Below are 19,445 nucleotides of genomic sequence, written 5' to 3'. Positions count from 1 at the left end.
AGTTATTGTGAAAGTTAAATAACAAAGGGAAGCATGAAGTAAGCATTCGATTTCACAGTTAAATCCCTGTTAGATTGTGCCTATTTGGTGTGTCTCAGTTGGTTGGGTGTCATCCTGTGCAACGAAAGGTTGCCGGTTTGATTCCTGGTCAAGGTGGCTGATCTATGTTTGTCTCTCTCTCTAAAAATTAATTTTAAAAAATCTTTTTAAAAAATGAATTTGCAATTCTTTTCACCTATTTGTAATCTTTTCCTTTCCTCTGACCTCTTCTCTTAGCTTTCTTCCCTAGCTCTTTATTTTTTTCTTTTTGGTGTCTCACAGAAGAGAAACAGGGAAAATAGTTTCATGCCATAGTTCTTCTCTCTCAGCCAATCAGTGCTTTAACTCGTTCCCCTCCCTTCCTTCCTCTGTCAACAAGTATTTAGTAAGGGCTCAAGAGGTGCGGAGTATCATAAGAGGTAGCTGAATGCTTAATTCCACTTTGCGGTTATCCAAGCCTGTCATTCCAGTTTACAGATGGAAACCCAGTTCTACCCGGAACTAGAAGAACTGCTAGAGTGCTAATCCTGTGTTAATAACGAATTTGTTAAATTAGTCTCTGCTGACACAGAGAAGAGAGTACTTTGTTACAAGCAGAAGATGTTATTGTTTAGTCTCTACATAACTTTAAGGGCATTGATGGAAGATACTCTCAGTGCAGCCAAGGAGTATTAGGTTAGGTCAGTATCTGCACAGAGCGTGTTTGTTTAAGAAAGGAGATTTGGCAGGAGGAAGGGTCATTTTCAACTCACTTTTTAAAGGTGCAGAGGGAGTTTCTTTATTGTTAAGATCATTCACTATTCAAATATGGTAAAGAAACTAAGGAAATACCTTAAAATTACCCTTTCAATGGACAGTATTATTTATCTACTAGAAGCCTGGTGCAAGAAATTCGTGTACTTATGGGGAGGCGGGGGGCGTCCCTCAGCCCAGCCTGAACCATCTCACAGTCTGGGAGCCTGCTCCTGTGGGGAGCAGGCCTAAGTCATCAGTCGGACATCCTTAGCACTGTGCGGAGGCCGGAGAGACTCCTGCTGCTGCTGCTGTGCTTGCTAGCTATGAGCCCGGCTTCTGGCTGAGCGGCGCTCCCCCTGTGGGAGCACACTGTCCACCAGGGGGCAGCTCCTGCATTGAGCATCTGCCCCCTGGTGGTCAGTGAGCATCATAGTGACCGGTCATTCTGCTGTTTGGTCAATTTGCATATTAGCCTTTTATTATATAGGATTTTTTGTAGTGGACTCTAGTCCAGAAAGCTTTTAAAAAATGCATGTAATAAAGAAAACCTTCTAAATCGCAAAAGGGATCAAGAGAAGAATAAAAATCTTGAATGGGACTATTAAAAATGAACACTGGACAGTAATTTGACTTTGAGATTGGATAAGACCTACAACAATGACACACAGACTTGCTATGGTTAGACTAAATTTGGCTTCAAGCCTTCTAGCAGTCAACAAAAAAGGAGTTAATTTTGCAAATTACTGTACTAGTACAGTGGGGTAAATACTTCTTTTACTCAGAAGAAGCAAAACTGTTCTTATTGCAAAAATCTGAAAGGAATTTCTTCAAGGAAGCCTGTGAATATGGCCTGTGTGGCCTAACGAAGAACACTTTGAACAGTAGGAAGAGCAGAGGTGGATTCCATGGAGCTGTATTCTGTAGCAGGTGTCAGTGCAGACGGATGGCATCACACTGAACACTGGCCGTTAAAGGAATAATTCTGTGGAATGGTCTCTCTGATTTGCAGGACCCGTTTCTCTGATGGACTTGAGTAATCTCAACACATATTTTAGAAAATGGATTTTATTGTTCTTAATCAATTGTTCTTAAATATCTTTTTTTTTTTTCTAAGATGAACGTTGTTAACTGTTTGGTAACACTGATAGATGTGTTCCAGAAGTAGAACTCTTTATTCCAAGTGCATACCAACCCTTTGCTTTAACAGAACTCAGAGTTTGAGGTTGGTTGACTTCTTTTACAAACTGAGGAGCCTAAGGATACTGGCCTCATGGGGCCATCCAGTCTTGTGGATGAGCTGAAGATGTACTCTTATATTTAAAAAAAAAAAAAAAATCACCCTGGTAAATTGTTTTGAATTACTTTAATTAATATCCAAACCAATGGCGGCATAAAACCCTGAAGTTCTACCATATCTTATGTTACAGTCAGAGCAAATTAAGCCTGGCAGATTTTTCAGGCATATATAACCAGATACCCACCTGGTGGAAAAGCTTAGGCTTCTTATAAAACTATGTCTAACTTTGAGCACTATGACTTCTTGGTTTATCTTTGAAGGAAAACTACTTGCCAAATATATACTGAAAAAATGAAAGAAGGAAGTTGTTGAGCAGGACTGTTACTTATACACCGGTTCAAAATTGAGAGGCAACCTACCAAAAGTAACATAGTTGGTTACAGAGTAGGTGATCTGTGGCCCTTTCCCCCCACCCCCCACCCCCGCCAGGAGTTAGTTAACAAAGGCATTCCTTGTTAGTGCTAACAAAACGATAGTACCCTAAAGTTTTTTTTAAAAAACAATAAACGACTAGTCTCAAGTGCTAAGAGAGCTGCATGCACTAGCTTATACAAAATTGCACATTAATAAGAAAAAAGGTGAAGGGATTAAGAAGTACAAATTGGTAGCTACAATATAGTCACAGGGATGTAAAGTGCAGCCTAGGGAATATAGTCAATAATAATATTTTAATAATTATGTATGGTGCCAGGTGCATACTAGAAATATTCAGAGGGGGGATGCTTTGTAAAGTATATGATTGTCCTAATCACTATGTTGTGCACCTGAAACTAATACAAAAAATATTGAATGTAAACTGTAATTGAAAAATAAAAATTTAAGTTCTTTTTTAAAAAAGATACAAGGCAACAAAAAGTGGGGCGAGAAAACAGTCTCTTATTTCCCACAGAACACATTTTAATCATTATCAAGAGCCCTTCTACTTTCTTGACTCTTGCAGAATTAAGTGCTGGTTCTTTGTAAAAACAGTGTATTTGCAAAGAATTCCTAATGGGAGACAGTTACTGTATATCCAGGTTTATATTATTGCCTAACTCAGTGATGGCGAACCTATGACACGCATGTCAGAGGTGACACGCGAACTCAATTTTTTGGTTGATTTTTCTTTGTTAAATGGCATTTAAATATACAAAATAAATATCAAAAATATAAATCTTTGTTTTACTATGGTTGCAAATTGACACTGCACCAGAGTTAAGTTAGGGTTTTTCAAAATGCTGACACGCCGAGCTCAAAAGGTTCGCCATCACTGGCCTAACTAATAAGGCTAAAACTAAAAACAACAACAGCAACAACAACGTGACTTTATGATGCTTATTTCTGTGACTTTCCTATTAATCTGCCCAGAAGGCAGGTATTTGACCTTAATAACAACTGCCCCATGGTGGCTCAGTGACGGTAACCGGCGGTGAGGATATCAGAGGCAGAGTCTCAGTTGACTAGAGCAGTATACTCGGAATCAGGAAATTCAGCTTCTGGCCTTCACTCAATCAGCGATTTTACGGAATTTGTAATATATTTTGAACATTCTGTATCTCAGCTTTTCCATCTGTTAAACTGAGTTCGTAATAACCGCCCTGGACTATCTCACAGGAATGCTGTGCGGACAAATTAGATAAATGTGAAAGTGCCTTGGAGGTAAAGCTGCTCTGTGAATAAAAATTAGTGTGATGTAGCTCCTGAAAAGAATGTTGCAGAGGCTGGAATGGTTCATCTCTGCAGGCTTTGTGACTAGATAAGGCTTCATAACGGATTCCTGTCAAGCAAACGAAATCCATCTTATCAGTTCATGACTGTATGGCATTTTGTAGGGGAAAAATCTCTTTACAAACGTTTGTTACCTTGATATACATGTGCATTGAAAATAAGTCATGTTTCAATTAAGTAAAACCTTTCCAAGTAGCTTCAAACCATCTCCGATACAAGTTTACAATTTCTGCAGTCATTTTGGAGGGTGAGGATTTGATGCGTTTAATAAAGTTGAGAAATAATATGAAATATGTGTGGGGAAGAGAAATTGACTGGGATGTCTTATCGGGTAGTATAATTCTTAAGACCCTAACATTACCAAATTGAGAATTTTATTTTGTTTATTTTGTAGAAATGCCAAACTCTCATCTCTGCCTAAACCACATTTTTTTCTAGTTACTTTATTTTCTATCACAGTTAACATCCTCCTCCTTAATCATAATCATGACACAGACAGACTCACTCATTATAAACAACCTAACTACCAAATCTCTTGAAGATAGAATAAAGGGGCAGGAGTATGGCCTTTCAGTGTTCTTACTCCTTCCCTCTTTTCACATAAATGCACAGAGTTCCTCTGTAACTTTACAACACCCATGCATTGGGTCCTTGAGAAGGAGAGGTGAGCAAGTATTTCATTGTTTAGACATTTGTATAGAAGAGGTCCGATCCAGGCAAACTTGAGAAACTTTGATTTTCTGAGCCAACTTGACCTCTGTACTTCTGGCAGGGGTCCATTCCTAGTGGCCCTGGGGAAATCTTGGCACCCAGAAGAATTTAACTGTGCTCACTGCAAAAATACAATGGCCTACATCGGATTTGTGGAGGAAAAGGGAGCCCTGTATTGTGAGCTGTGCTATGAGAAATTCTTTGCTCCGGAATGTGGTCGATGCCAAAGGAAGATCCTTGGAGTAAGTATTGGAAATCTTTTCATTCTGAGTGAATTTTAAAAAAGAATAATTTTTATTATGAACCCTTCCTATCATTTTGACATTTTTTTTCTTCTTGCTGGATACCCTCTCTATTTTCATCACTATTTATTATTGTAAAGCAACACTAAACAGACCTCTGTAGATAGGACTTATGGGGGGTAAGTTGTCTTTGGTTTTGTCTTACTGAGTGCTGGCTTGCCTGGTGAAAGGCTAGCCATTGTGAGGAAACGTCATTTACTGTGGGTGTGCTACCTCAACGGGACCCTGTTTGCTCAGGAATGAAGAGGTCGTACAGGACCACACACGTATCAGAGTTCTCAGAGCTGACACCTTCACTGTTTTAAATTAAATTCCATGGCTTTTATAAGAGCAGCATTTCCCTATTTGTCAGGTTCAAGCACAGGGCACAGATTTCATGAAGTATATAAAACAGGCTTATAAATGATATATTTTTCTTGAATGCATATAATGTTTAAAAATATAACCTCAGTTTTATGAGAGTATAGAAAAATAATAAAACCACACCTTTTTAATTTTTTGAGGGAAAAAAAGGAGTAATTTAGGTGTCAGGTACATAATGAATAATAATGAATGAATGAATTTCCTACCCTGGAATACCCAGTTTCCAATTACAAAGTAAGAGTCAGGCATTTCCTCTGGGCAGCCAGGAGTTGGAATGTTACTTTAGAAGCAGCCAAGTTGCCTGGTCTCATACGAAACTCATACCAGCAACACAAAATTTGTAAATGGAATTGCTGAATGTTGCTATTCTCAATATGAAAATATAATAATGAAACTCTAAATTCATATCAAGAGAAAAGCGAGCATGAATTATAGAGTAGTATTAGTGTTAGAATATATCTTTAAGTATGCATAAAACTTTGAGGACACTTAGAAATCAGTATGCCACATGAAATATTTCTATATTATTAGTTTATACAATATTTTTGGAACAAAAGGATAGAATGATTCAGGCTATACCTTCCCAAATGAAAATTAATTAGTAGAATACATTAATACTGTATTAGCATATAAATCTATTCTAAGGATTCTAGAATAATTAATAAAACAAAGTCAAGTAACGGTCTTAGAACCAAATGATGTTTTAGGAAATGGAAGCTTTACACTCATTTCTTCAGAGGTGGGCCAGCCCTTCACTAAAAGGACAGAGCCTCTGGATTGCGTTTACTTATTGGAATGTCACCGAAACCAAAATTCAACTGCCTGCCACTCGAAAGCCAATCTTGCATGACAAATGCTGGTAAAAAGGAAAGAAGTTTATTCAAGTGCCAATCACCTGAGAAGATGGGGGACTCCTGTTGCAAATCCCATTTCCCCACCTCAGTGAAAGCAGAGGTTTTTATGAGCAGGGAGAGGGCAAGCAGAACAAAGAAATCAAGGGGATTGGGTTGAAAAGTTCTCTACGTGCAGACCAGCACAGTCCATTTCAATGAGGATCTTGAGCTGGTCGAGTGATGGTCTGGTGTCATCCAGTTCTGCATTATCCTGGTTGTGTGGTTGAAGGCCATCAAATCTCCCGGAACTGGGATGACCGAGTCTGTATTTTCTGAAGTTAGTTCCTAGGATTCTTATACAAACATGTTGTTTATCTATAAGCTACATATTAATCAGAGTCAGCATTGACAGAAACAATGTCAAAAGAATGGTGGGGCGGGTTACAATCTCCACTGTTACATGAATAGCTACTAAAGAAGGAGTAGTAACCTGTCTCAAGTATACTAGTATAAAGGGAAGGATATACTTGAAGCCTTGGGAAATGATTTGGTTGATTGCACATTTGTTGTACAAGTTCATGGCAATCTTTTGAGATCTAAATAACTCATTTCTTTCCATTGTCCTTCAATAGTGAACTATGGCATTTTCTATGGCTAATGTATTCTATGTCATTTTCTTTTATTTGCATAATATTTTTATTAAAAGAGAAAATATTTCACTCTATAACAATTAAAAAATACTAACAAATGTAAAGAATGAAATTAAAATGACATATATTTACCAATCACAGAATTCCTGTTAACCTTAGGATGGATTTTCTTCCAGTTTACTCCTTACAAATACGTCACTTACAAAATAATAACCATACTTTATGTATAGCATCCTCTTTTTGTGAAAAATATTATGGAAAGAGTAAATTCCCATGTTATTAACTATTCTTCAAAAATGATTTTTTTTAATGGCTCCATCTCTCTCTCAATCAAAAAACATGATTCCTTGCAAAACCAACTGCCCAAGACTTTTACTAATTAAAAATGTTGATACTTGGTATATTTAATCATAGGGCCATTGTTGGCTAGAATCCATGCTTTATGGTTCAAATTTTAGATACTCTTTTGAGTATGCTTCATACAGTCACAGCTGATTCTCGAAATACTAAACAGGTGTTAAACTGATTGGATTACACTGATTAGGTTATTTTTTTCATAATGCACCAAAGTATAGGTTTGTTTTAGTTTTTAAACGTTTGCCCTTCATCCATGAGATTTTCAAGATCATCTTATGAAACCTTTATAAGTTAATGTTTCCTGACACCCTTTGAGAGAAAGCAGAATGTATTGTAGCAAGCGTTTATGAAATGCTTACTTAATTTACCACTTGTATAATGTTTAACACACCAATCATTCTTTAAATAAGTTTATTGGCAGTATTTGTGAAAAATTCACAAAAAGTGCATCAGTTGAGATGATTTTCAAGTCTGTGCTTATGTATCTCCTGTTAGGAGGAAAGCTCAAGACAAAGATGACACATACATGTCTACTTCGGGTCAGTTTAGAATGGCTATTGGTTTAGCTAGTAGAATAAGTATTTGTATATTGTCATCTTTTTTTCACATCCAGTTATTTTTCTGTAACAGGAAGTCATCAATGCTTTGAAACAAACTTGGCATGTCTCCTGCTTTGTGTGTGTGGCCTGTGGAAAGCCCATTCGTAATAATGTTTTCCACCTGGAGGATGGTGAGCCTTACTGTGAGACGGGTAAGCTTCTGAAGCCGTTAGTTCCTTAAGTTTTGAATGAAGGTAAAACATTAACTCTTATATTGCTATAAAGTTGAAAGGAAATATTAGGCAAAATAATTTTCCTAATTATTTTAGGAACATTTAATGTTACCCTAAATATATAGCAAAAATCTATATATAATTTTATCCGACTCTATCAAAACAGATATTCCCAACCTAACTAAGAGATGTGAGCATATAAGCATTACTTAGGAGAAAACTATTTTGCTTGAATCTTCAATAACTTATGGTTATAAATTCTAACAAATCATGTTAGCTTACAGCCACATCTTCAACTTCAGTAAGTAAATTTTGAATGGTTGTAAGCATGACAAATGTTCAACTTTTGAATATGATACTGATTTCCTCTTTAAGACAATTACCTTGACAATAAGTTGGAAGTCCTTTGTTACTTTTACTGAATGGGAGGGTAATCCTGGCTTGGATTACTCCCTTGATAAAGTTATTTTTAATAAACTAGGCTCTAAGGACCAATCTACTAACTCTGGACACTTCCTTTTCCTTCCCAAAGGCTGTAAGTGGGCGTTCATAATGCTCATTTATTAGCATTACCCTTACCTAGATATTACTACTACATAGACATTTTTTTCAAAAATAAAATATTTTTCCTTTATCATGCCTTCACTCACTATACTGCATTCCCACTGTGGAGTTTTATTGTTGTTCTGCCTTGAATATCAAGGTGTGGTGCTAGTAGAACTTAACGCCACAGAGGCAAGTTAAAGGAGCAGTCAGCTTCTCATTGAGGCTGGTCAACACCACTGCCTCCATTTCTGCTCACTCAATGTCCTCTTGTTTTCACCTTTCTCTAAGTTTTCTAGTGAGGATCAATCTCGATCTATGTCAGACCAGAAGCCCTGGGAAATTCCAGTGAACTACCTACCTCATGAGCTTTTGGGGGACAGGTTTGGCTATAAGCTGTCTGCCCCTGCTTCCACCAGAATATTTCACATTTTGTAATGCCACTTAATTCTTCTGAAGAAAGAGCTGTTTATTTGTTTGTTTTAAAAGCTTTGCAAGACATTTTGACTGTCAGGTAATTCCTATCTAGTCAAAACATATATAAACCTAGCCTTAATATAATATTTAATGTAGTCTAAGAAGTCATATTTTTAAAACCTTGAAATTGCTTGCAGGAAGGGAAAAACATTATTAAAGTCTTATTTAAATGTCACTTCTAATCATCTTGCTCTATTTTTTTTCTTTTTCTTTAACCTCCCAGACTTAACCCAGTCCACTATTCCAACACCTAGGAGCCATCTGGGATTCAGCTCTTCCCCGTCTTCTCCCTATGTCCAATTTAATTAGCAAATTCTAACATATACCCCCAATCTGTATACTGAATTCATTCCTTTCTCTTCATCTCAGCCATCACACTAAATCCAACTCACATTCACCCTTTGCCTGGGCATTGGAATTGCCAACTAAATGGTATATCTTCTGTTCCCCAGTCCTCAAATAGCAGTTACGGTAACATTTGTTTAAATGTGAATCCGATAGTGCTTAATACCTTCGTGGCTTCCATTAGAGTAAAAACTATATTCCTTCCCAGGGCTGGCTTTGCCAGCCTTACTCCTGCCACCTTCTTTCCAGTCACTGGCTTCTAGCCTCCAGCCATACCTGCCCTTGTGTTGCTTCTGAGCATGTTAAGGTTCTTCCCACCTCAGAGCTTTTGTATTGCTCTTTCTTCTAACTGGATGTTCTTCCCCAGCTTTTCTCTGGTGGTGCCTCCTTCCCTTTTCAAGTTTCAACATAACTATTACCTCCTCAGAGAGCCTTCTCTAACCCACCTATAATGTTATATTATATCACAGTTATTTTATATCCCTCATTTTATATCACATCACCATTTTCTTTTCCTAGGTGGTACTTTTTAGAACCTGAAATTATTTGTTATTTATTTTAAAAATACAATAAGTTAGGACATTCTGCTCCCAAGGAGAATATAAGCCCCATGCGGAAAGCAATCACACCTGTCTTCTTCACCACCATACCCCTGACCAGAGCCTAGAACAGTGCCTGGCACACAGTAGAACTCTGTGACTGTGTTGAACAAATAGTGCTAAGGAATATTGAAGATTGCTAAGAAAGGTGAATCAAGTTGCACAAGATAGCCTACATCCTCTTCCAACCCAGATTGGATTAAGAACATCAAAGACCAAAAAGTGAACCACGAGTAAACACGCGTATAAAAGAAAATTAAAATGCTAATAAATGCTAATCCTATATAATAAAAGCCTAAATGCAAGTTGTCCCCTTGACTGGGAGTTCAACCAGGGGGTGGGGCTGGCTGACCAACCACAGGAAGGGAGGCCCTGGGGGTTGGAAGGCAGCTGTGGGAAGGGAGGTCCCGGCTGGCAGCCACTAGGGATCCTACCCGTGCATGAATTTCGTGCACTGAGCCTCTAGTTTGGTAATAATGAAGAAACATCTTGTCAAAACTGCTTTCTTCAGGAGGAAGTCCTCTTAATATTTTATAATTAACCTCTGTCAAGTAAATGGTATTCTCTAGCTAATGAATTTAAGCATGATGTCATAAAATTGAAAGGAAAATATAGCAAAAAAACACAAACTTTAGTGGCTAATATTGTAATGTAGTCCAGCTAGAAACTCAGTTGTGGCATTTATTCATGGAAGTCTCCTGTGACTTTTTTTCCTTCCTTACCAAGTCAGATATACTATAAAATTTGTTAATACCAGATATTTCTTCTTGATTTAAGTTCATTAGTCTTATTATTGCTAGTTATTAGAAGTTCTGTTGTATTATCTTGAGATAGCCATGTCTATTGATAACTTATGTGTTCTTTTTTATACATATTTGGGCATTGAAATAATTGGAGAGAAATGAAAGATATTACATGGAAAAATAGAATAAAGGATGTTAAGTTGTATAAATGATGTTTATCAAGTGTATCAAATATGCCATCTGAAAGTTTTCCAGTTACTAGTGACTTTATCTTCATCATCTCATTCAATTTAAATTTTGCTGCTTTCTAGGAACTGTCATTCTACAGCTGTCATATTAAATTATGTCTCCTCCTCCCCCATACAGATTATTATGCCCTCTTTGGTACTATCTGCCGTGGATGTGAATTTCCCATAGAAGCTGGCGACATGTTCCTGGAAGCCCTGGGCTATACCTGGCATGACACTTGCTTTGTGTGCTCAGTAAGTGACCTCATTTCCACAATAAAGGAGCACAGTATGGCCAATTAAGCATAAACACTAACTGGAAATAACAGTGATTGTATCTTTCAATCCTTCAAACCTAAAAATATTTTTACAGTGATTTTGAAAGTTGTTTATTAAAATTTTTTGGCACTTTTAAAAATTATTTGGCATAGAATAAGATGCTTACCTATTAGAGAAAATTCTATTTTTAATACATTTTTGTTTATAAGGAGAAGCTATATGTTTTTTGAAACAGTTACAAGTTCTTTACTTAAAAAACCAACCTCTTAATGGAATGTTTTTAGTAATTTTTGGAAACACAGGTACTTCTTAAAATAGAAATAAATAATTATAAAAAATGTATTGAATTAACATTGGCAGTAAAGTATATGGTGATTTTTTTTCCTTAGCAATAGTCCATGAATATTTTTTTGAGACTACAATAAACATGTAGTAATATGTTTACCTATTGAATTTGATATTTTAATATTTTTTATTTTATTTTTTGAGAATAGTTCAGAGATTAACATTAACGTAAGATATATTTTTGAAATTTAGCAAGTAAATATCAATACTTTATTCAGATGTTTGATTTTTTAAAATTAGTTTTAATATATCTAATAGCTTTTATTACCAGTTGTGAAGGGAAAAAAGTCATGTTAATTGAAGTCAAATGATTATTTCAAATGTTACCATTGAACTCTCTAGTTTACTTCGTTTGTCTCTTAGATATTATAAAATTTATGTAAAGAACAACTTTTAGCCTGGCAGATGTGGTTCAGTGGTTGAGCATCAACCCATGAACCAGGAAGTCATGCTCGTCCTGGTCAGGGCACATGCCCAGGTTATGGGCTTGATCACCAGTAGGGGACGTACAGGAGGCTGCAAATCAATGATTCCCTCCCACTCCCTCTTTCTGAAATCAGTAAAAACATATTTTAAAAAAAATTAATGAAAACTTTTAGCAGATTTGTCTTCATGAGCATTATAATTAACAAAGGCATTAGGAAAGACAAGAAGACATAAGTGGATAGTTAACTGACTGCATAATCATCCAGCAGTGAGACGTTGACCAGGGTTTTCACTATAAAAAAAACAAAGGAATGTGTTAAAAAGAACTCTCAAGTATTCTATGCCTGTGTGTTTGGGGCTTGGGAATGTTTGGTAAAACAATTGTGTTTTCTGTTTGAATGCTTTGGTTCTCTACAACAGGAGGCAGATTAAAAGCATTGATTAGAATTTGGGAAGAGGAATTATATTTAGTGTGACCTCTTTAGGTGTTAGTTTTTCTTTAGGACCAATTGCTTCACCCCCAATAAAGAGAAATAATGATAAATAAATAAATTAGAACGCATTTTAGAAAAAGTCATTCTTCATTATTCTTGAAAGATTACATGAAATATAGTCATTGTGAATGTCAGGATGTCTAACAACCAACTAAAGTGCTTTTACTAACTATTGGGTGAAAAATCACTTTCTTCTTCATGCACACTTGATAAAATATTGATATTCTCTTATATAATGCTTTCCTCCCCAGGTATGCTGTGAAAGTTTGGAAGGTCAGACCTTTTTCTCCAAGAAGGACAAGCCACTTTGCAAGAAACATGCTCATTCTGTGAATTTTTGAAAGTCGACAGTTCAGGAGAAGAGAAAGAAATTTGAAGAGAAAGAGAAGAATTAAAATTACCAATTAATTTTTAGATTTAATATTTATGTATTTTTGAAAAATAATAGTAACCCTGAAGGGATAAATTCCAGCTTTAAAAACCAAATCTATGAGGAAATATTTGGCTTCGTAATGTAAGGAGACAGTTTGACATTTGTTATTACTTTTTCCTTGTATTTTCGGCCCATAAAGTAACTTTTATAAAAACCAATTTCCTGGTTGACTATTAAATTCATCTTAGAATAAATTAGCGAAGAATTGAATTTTAGAATAAAAACTACAACTTCTATGCCGAAATAATTATGCTTTCTTTTCGTCTTAGGTAGTTAAAAGTAAATCTGTAAAAGGCAATGAAAATGCCTTATACTTTATCAATAAGCAAAACATTATATTTTTTAAAAACTAGTGTTCATCTTTATAACAGTAAATAGGAGTTTAAACAGAATTTTATCAGTAGTAGTAGATGTCCCTTTTTAAAAACAATGTGCATTTTTTAATTTTACATTTGATCATTCTAGTAGGAAAGGTCAATGAGATTTTGATCAAATGTGTCATGCCAATAAGAGATGCCACCATACAACGTATAAGTCTCAAATTTTTGCCTTTTATTAAAAATTTGACCATTTTTATTCATTGTTTTATTACTTATAGTAGTCAAACTCTTTTTTTCTCTCTTCCTTCAGGCTCTGGTAAAGAGCTAATTGAGTAACTTAGTGGACTATGAGAGTTTTCTCTCTCAAAGAGAATGAATAGAAAGAATGCAATTGGGAATTATGGGATACTCCCCTCCCAAAATTACCCCTTTTTTGACAATGAATTAGTTTTAGAGTTGTACTACTGACTGATGAAGGTTTGAGAACTCTCTTTGCAGAATAATTTTTTTCTTGAATTCTCTATTAGAAAAATAAAAGATTGGTTTGAGCATGTGATAAAATCTAGATTGTTTTTTTATTTTGATGGTTCTCTTTCAATAATAAATGAACCACTTCCAGATGTGATCACAAAGTTTGAAAACTTTTATGCACAGAGATATGGTGGTAGAGAGGAACATGGGTAATTATTCAGACTGGCCCATTATTTGTTTTCTTTATTTGGGGAAAAAACATATGTAGATACCATATGAAGACAGAGAAACAACCGTGGAAAAATAAGAAAAGAAATTACAGCGTTTGATAGTTTTTCTCTTTGTTTCCAGAATGGATGAAAGCTCACTAAGTTATAATTTAATTTGTTTGGAGCAAGGTGATTTTAAATTTGAGATTGAGCCTCAAGTCCTTCCTCCCCTATCACTTACTAATGACTTCACTTCCATTTTGTGCATGTTTGTTTTAGAGGGGAGTTTTAGGCTACAATATTTGTTTAACCTCCCTAAGAACTTTTTAAGGCATCTGTCCTGAAAGCTGTTAATTTATGGTTTAGCAGATTTAAATTATATGCAGATAATTATTAACTGGGGATAAAAGAATGAGAAGAGTGACACAAAATGGCAAACAGAACGCTTCACCAGTAGCAACCCCAAATCATCTCCTCACCTTGCATCTCGTAGGGAAGCAGGAAGTTTGTGTGTGTGTTTTTTAAGTGCTGGAACTGAATTCTGTATTATTTCTTGTTGCTGCTGAAACAACCTATAGAAGACATACTGGCTAATATGCGTTGTCATATCTTAATGCCAGTCTTTTGCTTTACACACTATAAAGTAGTTGGTGGTTTTGTTGTGTGGTAGAAGTTTCTCTTTGTTATTTAGTTTTGCCTTTATAGATTCTATGCCAAGATAGTATTTGATAAGTTAATGGCATTTGGATATCTCCTTCAAAAAATTTTATTTGACCTGGATTGCTTATAAAATGACCTTACATTAATATATCATTTTTATTATACTTTTCTTTCTGCATGTTATTCATAGAGCATAATGTTGCATTTCTCTAAATTTTATTCCTAAGAGTATATAACAGTACTTCCTAATTTATCATCATCATTGTGCTTTGTCCTTCTCTTCTGTCAGTTCCTAAAGTAGTTAACCCTATGAAATAAATACTGATTGTAATCCAGAAGGATCTCTGTTTTCCAGTGGGGAATGCCATATTTAACACCCCAGCGTTAATCTCTTAATAACTCAGGCAGAGCACTTTATTATTCTGGTGAGCTCCCTGAATATTTATTTTTCTGATTATAAATGTTCCATGTCAGTAGCATTTTTAAATTATTACCTCTTTATTGTAGAGCATTTACTTTTAATCTCTCTAGATGTATATTTTGGAAATCTGTACTTAGGACAATACAGATTAAATTCATACTACCTGTCTTTAAAACATCCCCTATCTGGACTTCCCAGTTTGAATAACAAGGACAGAACGTTGCCCCTGAAGGAGCAGCCTAGAAAGAATCCCTTGTGCTTAATGCTTATAGCAGCTCACATACTTCCTAGTGATTCAGGTTACATTTAGAGTCTAAAGCTAAAACCTAACTTGATCAGGATTAAGACAGAAAAAAGAGTTTAAATCTTCAAAATATCAGTCCAGCATTATGTCTAAAAAATACCTACAACAAAAATGTCTTTGTAGTACCATTTTCAAGGGCCACTATATTCGGGTCACTTTTATAGAAAATCCTGCCTTCCTGTCCCTGTTCAAGTGTGAACATGGTAGTGGCATGTTAACCTGCCAGTGATGTTTGCAGTCTAGCTGTCAGGCAGGGCGGGGAACACGCTGAGTAATTTTACGCACATCCAACGTGACTTCCATTTGTCACTCTTCATCCCCCAGATATTTTAAGGTTTTGGGTTTGGATTCTCAATGTATCATTTGCCTTATCTATTAATCTCTATTTTCTGTTTCTTTACATTTTTAAGTTTATATACTAGTATATGTCTGTGCTGTTTTGCTTTTGGATGTATTTTCTAATTAAAAATCACGAGAAATTAATCAGTATATTAATACCTTAATGAGCACATAACAAATAAATGGCTGCAATGATGTAGACAAGCTCTCCTGGTCTTTCTTTTGGGGTGGCAAGTAGTTTCTATTACGTTATTATGAGGAAAAATCATGTTCAAAGGACAAGAAGAGATGTAAAAATTCTCAGGAGAATCCCCTTATGACATTTGCTTATCACATTTCCCAGAAACAAACATTTGAAAATATTGTCACATTTATTTTACTTTAACCCTTTTTTTAAAAAAAAAAAAAAGTATTTTTATTGATTTCAGAGAGGAAAGAAGATGGAGAGAGAAAGAGAAACATCAATGATGAGAATCATTGATCAGCTGCCCCCTACTGGGGATCAAGCCTGAAACCCAGCATGTGCCCTGATTGGGAATCGAGCTGTGACCTCCTGGTTTATAGGTCTATGCTCAATCACTGAGTAACACTGGCTGGACACTTCAACCTTTTTTATGCTCTACATGTAACACATATACACAAATATTTGTGAACTTATTGTTAAATAAGCTCTTTGTCCTTTAAAAATGTTTATTACTGAAATTATTTATTGGAGCAACATGTCCTATCAAGCATTCTGTTGTATCATATATCACATTCAAACAACATAAGTCCACATTTTCACATTTTTCATTGACTAGGGTCCTTTACTTCATGCTTAACTCATCCCGCTCTCACTAGCTAACTTTTCTATCACTAGATAGGCTCACCTACTCCTCATTTGTTTATTGGTTTGAGTAAGAATTTTTCCCCCAACTGTGTAAATTTAAGAGGAATGTTTCTGTCGCAGGCTGTATATTGGGAATAAAAGACAAATTCAAGTCTATTTGCTCACAGTATATTAAACTCCAGAAGCCAAACTTATAAGGGCATCAAGTCTGCATCTGACATTTTAATAGCTGCTGTTTGGTTTCTATCAATCACGTCATTGCACATTAAAATGCACCGACAAAATAAGAGATCTGTCATTCCTTCGTTAAGAAACAGTAATCCAGTACAAGATTTATAGGCTTAAGACTCAACAGTGTGTGTTCACAATAAATCCCCATTCAGTGCTCAAACCAGAACAAGCCTGCCTGTCGTTCAATGTTTGCTGGTCAAATGTCCCCAATATAAGATTATCAAAGGCTTTCTTACAGAACTACATATAAAATCCTTTTTGCCTGCAAAAGCTTAATTTAGGTTGGCGGTTTCCCTTTTTGAGTAGTCTCAGACAAGATCTTGGTTATATCAGAAACACATAGGTACTGATGTATTATTAGCGGGCCTGGTGTTAATTAGGGAGAATTACCAGAAATAGTTTGCTTTGTGGGAATTTATTACAGAATCACACTTGACTGATGGCAGAATAGGAGTTGCTGAGAGAGAGCAGCTCCCACTCATAACCGCTAATTAATAGGGTGCCAAAATTCCGCAGAGGAGGTTTCATCCCGAGTGTGGGAGCCTCGCAGGGAAAATGGTTCCTTTGCACTATTTAAAATTTAAAAGAGGAAAGGGGCTAGGACACATGGCTACCCAGCAGGACGCCCAGACTGATACCGTTCTGTGGTGTTCTTATGAATGAGAGCGTTGAACTCGGGAAGCACCAAGCCCAGAAGTTTGTGAAAGCACCCGTTTCCCCCCAAAAGTCAGTAGTGGGCTGTGTAGTGATCATACCCGGGAGATATGCGTAGTATTTTGAATGTGGCAAGTGTCTGATTCGCTCAACTCTTTGTTTTGTGAAGAGAATTCAAAACACACCATTTGCGTGTTGTATTTCTGAAGTTTGACTCTTTAGTCCATGAGTTACTAGTAGACGCTGTAGGTGGCAAGGCCACAGCAATGCTTAAAGGGAAAGGTGTGGCTTCCACACCCTGAATGCCGCACTGGTGGGGGGGCCGGGGGGAGCAAGGTGTGTTTAGTGATTGGCACCAATGGCAGAGCACTGGGGGGAGCCCTAGTAAATGAGTTTGCCAAGAAGGCAATTTCCCCCTGTGTGTGTAACTGTGTGATCACATACAATAAAGCTGGGAGCCGGTGCTTAGCATAGAAGAATAAGAACAAAACATTTCCTTGTCAGAAAACCACTGATCGCTGACCACAGGGAGAAAAGTAAAACAACTCAGCATTCACGGAGAGTATGGTTTTTCAATTTCTCTTCAGGCAAATATAGTTCCCAAGGAACATGACTTCTGTGCCCGGTCCCTGAACCGATTGACATGGTCCCCAATGCATCCAGTGTTTCAAGGGACAAGGTTTCTGTTGAATACCTGGGTTCCCAATGAGTTTTTCATCATCAGGCTCTCAATTGTCATATTTGCTCTCTAGTTCAAATACACTTAGGTTTGTTTTTTCTCCTTTTTTTCTCTTGCTTGTAAAGCACACACAGCTGGTGCTGTTCTAAGCACTTACTCAAAAATGCCATTGTTTAAAGTGTTTCAATAGACGATAATGTCCTCAGAGGTGTCTTGATTTTTTTCCCTAGTGTATCACTGATGTGGCAAACTGTTCCCTTGGTAAATAAGACGGTAAATTGAACTCCAGTGGCTTACCACACAAGTATGAATTTCTATGGAAATAAAAGTCTTTGCTTCGGTGACGCGACATTGATGTCATGTCACCCTGGAAGCCTGCTCTGTCCCGTGTGCTTGCGAATCCTGAAGCTCTCGGGCCTCCTTCGTTGAATGAAATGGAGAGCAGAAGAAAGCATGGAGCTTTTCAAGTATAAACTTGGAAATATAAGTCGAAGTAATTCTGGCTTTACACACTGAAACTCGCCATCCATTTTGCTCTGTATAAATGATTTTGCTGCTGCTGAATAATTTTTCTTTCCTGACACCATTATCAGTGCTTCAAATGAAGCATGAACTTAATAAGCACTAAAGTGAACCCAGTGCTTCTGCCCCAAGAAAAGATAGAAGTCAATATTGTGACTCTATTATAATTTGCTTACTCATGAATATCCAGGAGGTTCAATCTAGATGATCTTTAACAATATCCACATGGTATAGATGTGAGAGTAAATCAGAGCTTAGCGGGGAAATGTGTTTGATTACTCCTGGGGATCAGACAGGGTCCAGTCAGGAGGCAGAAATCACACAGTAACTTAGGAGAAGTTTAATGTGAAGAATTACTAAGCTGTATAAGAAAATAACTGAAAATAGAGGACTCCAAAGGTAACGTAGGGCTGAGAGAGAGGACCCAGGAAAGGACAATCTTCAGAGGAGTTCCTTGTTGGAGAGTGCGGCTGTGGTTTCCTGAACTGAAGGGCAGAGTGCTGTGTTTGCCGAGACTGGGCCTGGGAATAAGGCAGCAGCCCTCCAGAATGCAGGTGAGCCAAGGTGGGTGGGTGTGCAAAGGGAGTTGGGGTGCTGCTGTGGGTCTGAGGCCTGGAACACAGGGTATCTGCATCCAGAGGGCTGTAGCAAGGTGGCCACCGGCCCCGGCCAGGGATGTGAAGTCACCGATGTGTGCACTCTGCGTGCACTCTGGGGCAGAGCTCCACCAGATGTCCCCACACACACACCATGGATGGACCACGCAGCCAGAGCAAGAAAAAGCCAAGTGCAGCACCTGGGACCAGGAGAAGGCCTTTCCTTCTGAAATATTGCCTCAACCCCCTCGGCTGATGGCCGACAAGCTTCACACACTTTCAAGGAGAAATGCTTGGGGTCCAGTTTATTGTCACAGAGCAGGTAATGAGGGTAAACTTGGAACTGAAAATCAATAAATTGACAATTGGCATATCTGGGTGCAAAATAAGATTTTCAACTATATTGAAAGCTTCATAATCCAGGACACCTATGCATATTTTTAGGGAAATGGAAAGTCAACACTCAATTCTTCTTTTATAAAAAAATCTCTGATATTATGTCTTCAGTATGAAAAGTAAACATCATGTTTCAT

The 19,445-nt window shown here is 36.9% G+C and overlaps 1 protein-coding gene across 4 annotated transcripts in view; it reads left to right on the top strand.

Moving 5' to 3' along the window:
• The window catches only part of PDLIM5 (PDZ and LIM domain 5), a gene marked incomplete at its 5' end in the record, with an annotated part of 212,340 nt that extends 198,573 nt beyond the window's left edge, over positions 1-13,767 (top strand). For all 4 annotated transcript variants that reach the window (XM_081109306.1, XM_081109307.1, XM_081109308.1 and 1 more), the window contains 4 exons: positions 4,551-4,731; positions 7,625-7,745; positions 10,840-10,955; positions 12,496-13,767. In XM_081109306.1, the coding sequence (XP_080965432.1) occupies positions 4,551-4,731; positions 7,625-7,745; positions 10,840-10,955; positions 12,496-12,585 (508 nt within the window). In that variant the 3' untranslated portion in view covers positions 12,586-13,767. The remainder of the gene's footprint in view (positions 1-4,550; positions 4,732-7,624; positions 7,746-10,839; positions 10,956-12,495) is intronic.
• Between the last annotated feature and the right edge of the window lie 5,678 nt (positions 13,768-19,445).

This window comes from Myotis nattereri (genome assembly GCF_964212035.1).
Source record: "Myotis nattereri genome assembly, chromosome: 1".
Lineage (NCBI taxonomy): Eukaryota > Metazoa > Chordata > Mammalia > Chiroptera > Vespertilionidae > Myotis > Myotis nattereri.
The sequence above is the reverse complement of the archived record's forward strand: the minus strand, read 5'-3'. Positions and strand labels throughout refer to the sequence as shown.